Raw genomic sequence first — 12100 nt, forward strand, 5'->3', positions numbered from 1 at the left:
TTGGTTACTTGCTTAAGTTGAGGTGAATGAATGTAATGCAGGGTGGTGAAATGGACGGGGTCCTAGGCTTAGGAGAGAAAAGGATGAGTTGTTGAGGAGGCTCCGCTACTGTTTTGTGACTCTTCTCAAGTATTGGCTCTTCAGTTTCTTGTCTACAAAATGAGAAAGCCAGGCTAGACCAATTCTAAGGTTTTCTTTATTTATTTTTATTTTTTTATTTTCTCTGTAGAAACAGTGTCTTACTTTATCACCCTCAGTAGAGTGCTCTGATGTCACAGCTCACGGCAACCTCCAACTCCTGGCTTAGGCGATTCTCTTGCCTCAGCCTCCTGAATAGCTGGGACCACAGGCACCCACCACAACGCCCGTTTTTTTTGTTGCAGTTTGGCCAGGGCTGGGTTTGAACCCGCCACCCTCAGTATATAGGGCCAGTGCCCTACTCACTGAGCCACAGGCACCACCCCAATTCTAAGGTTTGTCCAGCTTTAGAATTCTCTAATTCTGTTAGTAATGATTGATCAGATAATCAGGATGTTACAAGTTTACAACTCACTCAGGTATCACTGATGGATGTGATGATATCCCAAGTAAGGATATTGGGATTTGTGGGATATTAGCCACAAAAACAGTATATATATTCGAATAGTTATTCTATCCACTTAGAAATTTAAGACTTAAGGGCAGTGCCTGTGGCTCAGTTGGTAAGGCTCCGGCCCCATATACCGAGGGTGGCGGGTTCAAACCCCGCCCCGGCTGAACTGCAACCAAAAAATAGCCAGGCGTTGTGGCGGGCACCTGTAGTCCCAGCTACTCGGGAGGCTGAGGCAAGAGAATCGCTTAAGCCCAGGAGTTGGAGGTTGCTGTGAGCTGTGTGATGCCATGGCACTCTACCGAGGGCCATAAAGAAAGACTCTGTCTCTACAAAAAAAAAAAAAAAAAAAAAGAAATTTAAGACTTAAAAAGATTATATTGTCATTTCTCTTTTAATTTGTGGAAAATAGATATGCTCTCTTTAAAGGTAAAGAGTAATGCATTACCATTTTCTATATTCCCCTTGACTAGAATGTGAGTCATTGCCATCTGAGGATTCCTTTGACAGAAAGAGACAGTGTGGCACAATGGAATGCGCTCTGGCCCAGAAGCCAGGAAAGCTTCAACAAAGCCCTCATCACTTGCTTTATGACCTTGAACAAAGCAATTGATTACTCTAGGCCTCATTTACTTCATTTGATAAAATGGGAGGGTCAGATTAGATAATTTCTAAGTTTGCTTTTAATTTTTGTTATTCACAATTCCTAGATTATATGCTGTTTATTAGAATTTTTAAGAATAATAAACAAGTACAGTATTTAATGTGAATAAGGCTGTCTACATACAAGTAAACTAATCAACTCAAAAAGGAAAAAAGCTGTTACATACAAGAATTAGGCTAACTTTGTGTAGCCTAATTGGTTTTTTATTTAGAGAATTTCATATAAGCACTGCCTAGGCCACACTAATTTTCATTTTTAAAAATGTCATTTGTGGTACTTTCATAAATTGCAATTAAATGAAGAGTGGGATACTATGTAGACTATTGAGTGGGAATTTTTCAAATATTGAGGTTTGTGATAATATAAATAACATAAGTTATAATTATTTTTTGTTTTTTTCTTCCAACTGAATTGTCTGTGTTCCCTGGAATTATATGTGAAACTTGGTAAACGGTCTGTAAAGCTAGTGAATGATGCCCCATGATCATATCAATGTACACAGCTATGATTTAATAAAAAAAATAGAAAGATAAAAAAAAAGAAATATTCAGGTTGACTTGTAATTACTTGAAAAGTTTAAAAAACAAAAGGAAGGTTTTTGTGAGTGAGTGTGTCTTCCAATGTAAAAAGTAGGCTTTACGAACTGTGCCAGATTCAGCGATGGGAAGACGAATCAATGTTGTTAGGAGATGGTGCTAGAGCATTCAGTTTGTTTACTTTGGTTTCTATGTCTGCCTGCCTTCTGTAAAAACTTGCTTGGAGCCAGACTGTAGCAGCCCTCTCTCTGTCTTTTCATAATTGATCAGGGGATGACTGCCTTCCCTGAGGGTTAAGACGTGGCAACTTTTTCTGTTTGCTCAGCATCTCAATGCAGTAGTTCAAACATTGTTCACACCAGCTGGCAGTGTAATGCCATATGCACATCTTGTCAAAGCAACTGTTGTCATGGATACTAGAAACTCTCAAAAACCACATCATTGATTCCAATCAAAATTGTACTTATTATCAGCTGAGAATCTTAATTATTATAGAATAATATTAATCCAACAGTGTTTTTCCCCTTATGAAAAATTTATCTTGTATTCTAAAACAGTGACTAACACAGGAGGGCAATGATTTATTTCAGTTTTGTGTGTTGAAAAATTTCATTACTAGTGTTCATTGAACTCAGTTCTTGAGAGAGAAAATGAATTTTTAAAGAGGTTCTGGAAAATTTTTAATTAGTTTATATTGCTACCTTTAAAACAATTTAATATGCATTTTGTTTTGTCACTAGTTTCTATCTAAGTTTATATAGTACATTACCAATCAGTCTCCCCTTCCAGTAAATGAAATGCTTACATTAATTTCTTATGTTAAGTTGTATTTTCCTGAGTAGGAAAAAAAACATAAAAATAAATGGAAACATCTTCTATTTTGATTGGTATTCTGTCACACATAGAAACAAACCTGATTGGTTGAGTGGTAATTTCTTTGTTCTCTGATTTTGCTAAGAATGCAAATGAAAACCACTCAATTTTATTTGGCATTAAAACTGCACTTTATTTTGTCAAAGGAGAGGTTTCCCCTTGAATTGTAAGTACAAAAAAAGTGTTTTTAATCTTTAGTGAATATCCTTATTAATTCACTTTCAAGATAATCTGATGTTGATTTGTCAAATTTAATTACAGCTTCCGGTAACACTTGAAGTCTACTGCTTTATGCTTCAAAATTGTAATATGAAAATGCAAATTGAATGATAATTTTAAAGGGAGTGGGCATTTTAGTTAAACACTCAAAGACAAGTTCCTTGTGGAAATGGGGTTATTGATGCAGTTTATGATTTTTTCCTCTTTAAGCACTTTAAACAAATTAACTTTATTTCCTGCAGGATTACCCACATCTTTATGATTTTGAGAAAAGTTGTGAACGTGTGTGCAATTTCTTTTTTTGCAGTGGGAGATAATAAATAATGATTTTCACTAGAAAAGAAGAGACAGGTTCTCGTACATTGAAGCCTTTTACTAGTAAATGAGGAATAACTGTTAATAAATTTAACTTTTAACCAAATATTTAGATACTGTTCCCTTTTTACTTCTAGGCTCTCCAGGCAGCCAGACAACTTCTTTTACAGCAGCAAACAAGTGGACTGAAATCTCCTAAGAACAGTGATAAACAGAGACCACTGCAGGTTAGTAAAGCATTCCTGCCCTTGGGGTCTTATTTTAAAAGATGTTCATAATGATTACAGACGTGCAGACCCAGTTGTATAGCTATGGAAAATTATTACATTGGCATATATCTAGGGGATTTTAATTCATAAAGAGAATTCATTTTATTGTCTTTAAAGAGGAAAAAAATAATTTTCCATTAAGATAGATTTCAAAAGTTTACAAGGTCATTCCTTGCAATAACGTGTAGGAACGACATTTGGTGGTATACAGAGACATAAGGAATTGTGTGTAAAACTCCCTTGTGGGATATTAATGGAATTTTATTCACACGTAGGTTAAAATGTGAAAATTCTTCCTTAAAAGCTAGGCCATAGTAAAATGTGTAGAAGGAAAGAAAGCAGTCTTAGACAACCCTTCTGCAGTTGTATCCAAGTGACAAATGCAGAAAACCTCCAGGATTGCCAAAAAAACTGTTTGAGTTTGCCAAGGAGTTACTGCTGTTGCTACAGTTATAAAAACACATTCTGGAGTTTGTTGTCCTTACCCACTGTGTTTGTCCTGTGAAACTGATAGCATGCATGTATGTCTTTTAAAGTAAATTCTTCTTACATAACATGACCATTGTTTTAAATAGAGTTATTAATTGAAACATATTAGACATTTTGTTGGGCGGTGGGGAGAATGTTTTAGAGGTATATTCTTAAAATGTTTGGAAGGTAGAAATCTTGAATTGCATAAAGCCTATATCTCTTAAGTGTTCACCAGCTCTATTGAAAAGATAAGCAATGGTTTTTCCTGAATCGTGTGTTATCGACATGCCTAATGAGGAAAATTTAGGTTGTTTTTATTTTTTTAAACATATATGATTGTATTATTTTTAACAAAAACAATTATTTGAATTTTTAATGGCCTAGCTGTCTGTTTTTATTTTCAGGTGTATTCACAGATGTTATAAACTCAGGGTTTATTACATGATGGCCTTAACGTTTGTATAATAGAAAATGATAGGCTACTGAGCTACATAATCCAGAAATTACTTATTTCGTAAAAACTGGATTCAATGTGTGGCCCCTAAACAAATTTGAAACTAGAATATATTTTCTTAGGGATGAAGTCATTTGTGGAGGGTGGGTAGGAAAAATAGAAACTTGGGGATAAGGAATGTTTCAACAAAGTCTAAAGTACACATGTCTACCATAATTGGAAATGAAAGTTTTCTCCAATCAGCCAGAGTTAAAAATTCTTCTTAATTTTTTTTCTCTTTAAAAACCGATTTCACATTTTTTTGTTTTAACTATTCAATAGTTCTGTTACATTTTCCGCACCATCATATGCCTCCCCTGGTTATAACTGTAGTGTAGTTTTCCCATGGAGTTAATCACATTCCAGTAGTCTCTCCACGCATGTACAAGGACAGACAAAACTTTACATAAAAGGCATAGAAAATAGCAAATGAAATGTTTATCCTCCCTGTTGTTGGAGTGGGAATTTTGCTTCCGTGTTGGTTTAGAAAAAATGTAGATGTTGGCAACATAAATCAAAGATAACAGTTCTTGTTTTGAATGTCAGAAAAACACTGTATATTTTCCCAATTCTATGTAATCATAATTCATGACAAGATAGAGGAATTTGCAATTGTTCCTTCCTCTCCAAAGCTAAGTCCAGTAGAAGTTTCTATGTTGCTGGTTACCAAGGTATCTGCAAAGAATGGCTGGGCTTTAGTTTTTCTTTCTTTTTTTTTTTTTCGTTTTCTTTTTTGTTGTTGTTGTTAGAAGTCAAGATTTGATACTTGCACTTACTAAAATTTACATGCTTTTTTCTTAGAAAACATACCTAGAATGTGAGAATATTAAAATAAGAAATAAGAAATTGTTGTTCATGTGACAATTGCATAAATAAGATATTGAGCACAAGTCTCCAATTTTGTGATTCTAGCACAAAAGAGTGATTAAAATCATCATAAATGCCTTTTAACAATTGCAGTTGCTGGCCATTATTACAAAGATTTTTATTGTGCCACTTGTTTTTCATGTTTTGTGATGCATATGAATCTGAATATATCTCTACTGTTTAGATCATAAAACTAGCATTTTAGTATTATTTTGTAATGTTAATGTGATCTCATGCCAAAATACCATAGGAATGAGAACTTGGTTTTTATGAATGAGAATTTAGACATAATGAATGCAGCCTTATTTGTTCACTAAAATATATGTTGCAAATATTAATAATATACTGTGAGCCCACATTATTAGTATTTCATAGGACCTGATAAGCTTAGAACTGGAGACATGCTGGGATTGTATCAAAAATCTAATAAAAGCCTAAGAGCATTTTATAATAGTTTACGTATCTGTTTTCAGACAGGGGGGTTTAGGCAATGCTTGCAAATATGATTTAGCATGAGATGCATTATTTGCCACATATGTTTTCTGAAAAGGTAGAATGTTTTTGTTAAACATTTAAAATTATTTATTTTGAAATGAAGATTTCAACTTTTTCTTAAACGATTGTTTCTTTTTTTTCTAATTAAAAGTTTAGCCAAACTTTTATAATATAGTTGATGTGGATTATCTTTGAAATTTCAAAAGGATATTTGAAAATATTGAAAATCTGTAATTTCAAGGCAAGGTATTTGTTATCAGTAGATCAAGATGGTTCTTACTGTATCAGGCATAACATCTTTGGAGGACCAAAAGAGATACTTAGAGTTTTTTTTATTTTAAAATGTACTTTTGATAGGGAAATATTTGTAAAGTTTGAAAGTAAATACAGATTTAAGAAAACTGTTTTGATGGCTCAAGTCACAAGAACAATATTCAGTTGTATGTTAACGCTCGCCTGAATTCTTCTATATCTTAAGAAGTGGTGGCCAGATTTGAAGTGTGACATGGTACAGAGTCTATTTATAGCAGACTAGTACTTATCTACTATTACTTTTCATTTACATTTTTTCAGGTTTTTGTGCTACAGATGACATAGATATTAGCATGTCTAATACAAACTGGGAAAAAAAAAAATCACATCTGACAAGCTTGAGTACCAATTGTAATAGTGATTTCATTTTCATGTAGAGATAGCTGAATATATGTATTTGAAACATGTTTACATATTCTATTCATTCCATGAAACACCAATTGAATAGGTCCAATCAGCAGGTACATTGATTAATGACATATTGATGAATAATATAGAAAGATTATGATGCAAATGGGAGCTGATACTGTCCCAGAAAACATACCCTAATAATAAATAACCGCTGAAGACAGCCTCTTAATTTATTTATTTACAGCTAATCCTAGTGCTTCCTAGATTTGATATTCCCATAGTGAACCATAATGCGGAACGTTAGCCAAAGAGAATGCTTAATGCTCTCAATTTTTTGATACTAGTTTTCAGTTTAAAAAGAGTAAGTTAACATACTGTACACACACACACACACACACACACACACACCTGCATGCTAATACACACATGCACACTTCCATAATCTGTAAATTTAAATATTTTTTGGTAAAATCCATTATCAAATTTCTAGCCTGTGACAAATCTACTTAATTTAGTTTAGATATGAAAATTGGTCGCATTATTGTTCTTGTTACATTTACAGCCATGAGACAGACTTGTGGTTCTTCAACAGCTGTGCAGAGCAGAGACGTAAAGTTAAGGTAAATGCCATTGCTTTGCTATCTTAGATGAATATTAGTATTTAGCACTGTAATCACTTCCTTTAATGTAGGTTAATATCTAATATAAAGTTCTTTTTGTAATAGGTAATTGAATTATACAATTTTTATAATTCTGTCTTAAGAAGTTCCTATAAAAAAACAAAAATGAATTAAACTTGGGGATCTTATTCTGACTCTGCCACCAAATAGTTACATAAGTTTGAGGAAGTTATTTAACATTTTAAAAATAAAGACATTGGGGTAACTGACAGACAAGGTCTAAAATGCCATGGCTAAAGATTTTGTTTTTTGAAGTAAGTGATAGGCATCTTAATATTTTAGCATTAAGTATATCTCACTGGATATTAGTTTATGAGTTAAGGATTATCAATTTTTAAGACTTATTTATAGTTACTAAGTGCTCATTTATTAACATGCCACAGCCAGCAATAATGCTTTGGAATCATTAACACATATGTATGGAAAACATTATGCAAATTTAATTGTATGCAACATCTAAGGAAACTTTGTTTTGTTTGATGAAATAATATTAGATTATACATTGCATTAAATGTTAAGCTACATAAAGAATTATTTTACCCATGTGTTTACTTTAATAATCTACATTTAAGTATGTTGGTATAATACAATTTAACATCATTTCTACTTTCTGCTACTCCTTCCTTCTAAATTATTAAAAATAATGCCAGCTGATAGAGCTATAAATTCTGTAGTAAACTAATCAGCAATACCAAAGTTTCATATTCTATGTAAAAAATTAAGAATAAGGCATTAATTTGGGTAATTAGTAAAATATTCTGGGGGGAAATACTAGCTGTTGTGGGATATGGAAACAGACTTTGCTAAATATATTTTAGGAAATAAAAGAATGACAATAAGTATTTCTTTTTCAATATTATTTTCTAGTTCATAAGAATGAGAGAAAAGCTAGACCACAGTTTGTTCCAAATACTGAAAGCAGCGCTGTTGGTAAACTTGAGATATAATTTTAGGTAAAGCAATATGTTTTGATACAGAAAATTCGGAAGTAACTTCTAAAGGCATTCTTTGCTATTTCTATTTTCTACACATCAAAAAAGGAGCAGTCAGTGTAATACATTATTTCTTGGTCTTAAAATAAAAAGAGTTTAATTTTAAAACCATTTACAAGAACAGACTATGCCTTATATGGTGCCCATTTCCCTATTCTAATAGAGATTATTTCTTAAAAGGTAATTTGAAATAGGTAGATTTACAAGAATGTTATAGAATAAAATCTTTCTTAAACTACTGTGGTGTTTCTGCTCCTGGCCAGCTGCTCAAGGCTGACACCCTGTGGAGGAGGGTATGGGACATTTAGCCCATGGCAGCTAAGTGTACCTGTGTGGAAAACTTAATGCATGAAGTACTCATGGCATGGAAAAGAAAGAATATTTGTTTTGTGCCTGAACTGTTGCTCTTGATAGGACTTTGGATAGAGTAACTTGATGTCTTGGAGCCTATTTTCTCAACTTTAAAATGAGAATAAGGCTACTCACCTTTCAAAATTTGTATGAAGATTAAAAGAAAAGTATGTAAAGTACCAAGCATTAATCCTTGGATAATGAGTTAATAAATAATTGCCATTATTATAGACTCCAAGTTATAATATGTATTCAAAATATGATTCCTTTTATTCATCTGTAACTTTTCACAATATTCCAATGAGGTGAAGTATGCCCACATTATAATGATGAATGTTTAGGGAATATTAGAGTAGCTCCTCATACCATAGGCTCCCACCCTGTGTGTATTTAACACTAGCCACACATAAAATTGTATATTAACGTTTGCCTTTGCAACTGACTGTGAGTTCTATGACAGTAAGGAGGACGGATGTTCTGCTTACCTGTACTGCCTAGCACAGTGCCTGGTGCACAACAGAAGTCAACACATACATATTGAAACAATGAATGAGGAGAAGATTGTGCTGAGTGGGGAGTAAAAGGCAGTTTGGGGAAGAGAAAAACATTCACTCATTCCTTCCGTGTAAATTGAGTGATTATTGATCATATATAATCACCTCCAGAACTTCTGACTCAGTTGAGAGGATATTAAGATTTGTGCATCTGGGTCACAGTCGATATGCTGTAAAAATGGGAAAAACAGAAAGAGCAAGGTAAATTAAAAAAAGAAAATGATCAGTTCAGGCTAAAGTGATCAGGGAAGAATTTGTAGAGAAGGAAGACTATATGTGCTGGGCTTAAAGAAAAGGAATTGAGGGTGGCTCCTGTGGCTCAAGGAGTAGGGTGCTGGTCCCATATGCCGGAGGTGGTGGGTTCAAACCCAGCCCCGGCCAAAAACCACAAAAAAAAAAAAAAAAAAGAAAAGGAATTGAGTAGATGTCATCACCTAAAGTCTGATAGAATGAGGCCTCTGGCTTTGTTTTTATTAATTACTAAAAATTGCCTTGGCTATATGGGATTTTTCTGGTTCCATACAAAATGAGAAATGTTTTTTCCAGTTCTTCAAAGTATGATGTTGGTATTTTAATGAGGATCGCACTGAATCTTTAGATTGCTTTGGGTAGTATAGACATTTTAACGATGTTCATTCTTCCCAGCCAAGAGCATGGTGTGTTCTTCCATTTGTTAATGTCTTCTGCTATTTCTTTTCTTAGGGTTTCGTAATTCTCTCTGGATATCCTTTACCTCTTTTGTTAGATATATTCCTAGATATTTCATTTTCTTTGAAGCGGCTGTGAAGGGAATTGTGTCTTTTATTAGCTTCTCAACTTGGCTGTTATTGGTGTATACAACTTAGTAAAGTATCACAAAAATGGAAAAGCAAACATCCAAGGTGCTCAATACTAATATGAAGCCCGTAGATGATCTAATACATGCCCACGTAAGAGAAAAACTCAATTCAATTCAAGTTGGGGGGAGGAGGAAGGAGGGAAGGGAGAAAGGGAAGGAGTTAGGGGGAAGGGATGTGCTCCCACTTAATGGGCACAATGTAAAGGTATATGGCACACCTCTTTGGTGCAGGACACAACTACAAGGGGGACTCTACCTAACAAATGCAAACATTGTACCCTAGTTGTTTTTACCCTCACTTTAACCCAAAATAAAAATTTAAAAAAAGAGGTCATCAAAGATGTAGAGATAGGAAATTCTAAGATCTGGGTGGGTGAGAATAAGTAGTTTGTTCTGATAACACAGAGATGTCATACAACCCATACAGCCAAAAGGGTTGAAAGGCTGCAATTACACACTGCCAATTGTAGAGAGCCTGCAATGCCAATCTAATGATTCTGTACTTTGTGGTTTTGGTAAGAGGTTCCTTTAAAGGTTTTCAATACACAAATGATGTGATCAGAGCAGTGTTCTGTTACGGTATAGTTAGCAATGATATATTTGGAGAATGTTTTCAGGGAGGGGAGTTATTAGAATCTGGATTAGCATAATCTTTTAAAAAACTATTTTGATTGGCATAGTGATGAATTAAGCCTTAGACATGTTGAGTTTGAGGAGATGGCAAGACAGATGAGTAGAAATACCCCAATTTTAGGAAATTAGAAAGAGATATTGACAGAGAAGTCAGGACTAAAGAAAAACATTTGTGAAATAATCTAGAAGTGACAGATGAGTCTGTGGGAGCAGAGAAGGTTTCTGGAAAATGTAATTTACAAAAAAAGGCCTCAGTAACATCTGTAATTTTTTTAGAGCAGGAAGAAAAGAAGCAGAAGAAAGAGAAAAGGAAATTAGAACAATAAAATTAGTATTTGATTTACTGAGAAAGTCAAGGAAAGGGAAAGTTTTAAAAGACAGAACTCACCAAGTATACCACGCCATGTGCATGACGATAAGAACTTTTATGCATAAACACTATTAAAGTGAATTGCAACAATGATAATTTTAAATCTCCTTTATAGTAAAGTATCTCCAGAATGGAAGAAAAAGTATCCAATGTTCTCAGCCCTACTATGAAACTAATTTATGGCTTTCATATGAAAGCTATAACCCAGTTATAACCTAAGACTATGAAGGGGAGAGAGTGAGGGGAAGGAGTGGGGAGAATGGGCGGAGGGAGGGTGATTGGTGAGATTACACCTGCGGTGCATCTTACAAGAGTACATGTGAAACTTAGTAAATGTAGAATATAATTGTCTTAACACAATAACTAAGACAATGCCAGGAAGGCTATGTTAACCAGTGTGATGAAAATGTGTCAAATGGTCTATAAAACCAGTGTATGGTGCCCCATGATTGCATTAATGTACACAGCTATGATTTAATAATAATAAAAAAATAAAAAATAAATCTCCTTTATCATTCACAAGTAACTGTTAGGATCTGCCATAGAAAAGTGATCAGTAATGAATGGAAAAAAATCATACTTTAACATGAATGTTAAACAGAAAATAGAGAATTAATAAATGTACTCTCAATGAGAAGTACAAAGAATTGTACTTTAATTGTACACATAAAAGAAAATGTGTATTGTATATACTGTACTGAGTTCCAATAATTTAAATTCGGAAGAAAGTTGCTTGTCAGGAAGTCAAATACCCTCTTTTCTTAACTACCCAAGTACCTGCTTCTTTCTTACTCTTTAGGATTTTAAGTATATATTCCCTAGACTTCTCTACTTTAAGTGAGAGCAAGAAAGAAATAGAACATTAATATTGTTATGGGAGCTCTCCTTAGGATTTAAGACTTAGGCTGTGAATTTTAAGATGTTTGCAAGTGTTAACCGAATGACAAAGTGAAGAGTGTGTCAGTACATGATTAAAGACAAGAAGTAAAATTATTTTGAAATTTACTTACATTTAAGATTCTTTGTGTTTCCTCTGTGAATTCTGTTCTTTGTATAAAACTACATTCTACATTGCTGCTTGGTTTTCCTCACTGCCACCTGAATCTCTTCAATGGCATTCTTTTCTCCCTTCCCATTCTGTTTTCTCCTCTGATCATGTAACTTTGTCAATTTTATTTGTGTCTTGTTCATGCCACATTGAGATAAAAGAAACTTTAAATACCTGTTA

General features: G+C 33.8%; 1 protein-coding gene across 1 annotated transcript in view; it reads left to right on the forward strand.

Annotated features, from left to right (window-relative positions):
- The window catches only part of FOXP2 (forkhead box P2), a 630100-nt gene that overhangs the window by 452902 nt on the left and 165098 nt on the right, over nt 1–12100 (forward strand). Inside the window, exon 5 of the mRNA XM_053609341.1 lies at nt 3334–3423. Coding sequence (XP_053465316.1) covers nt 3334–3423 — 90 coding nt within the window. The remainder of the gene's footprint in view (nt 1–3333; nt 3424–12100) is intronic.

Source organism: Nycticebus coucang, chromosome 11 (genome assembly GCF_027406575.1).
Source record: "Nycticebus coucang isolate mNycCou1 chromosome 11, mNycCou1.pri, whole genome shotgun sequence".
Taxonomy (NCBI): Eukaryota; Metazoa; Chordata; class Mammalia; order Primates; family Lorisidae; genus Nycticebus; species Nycticebus coucang.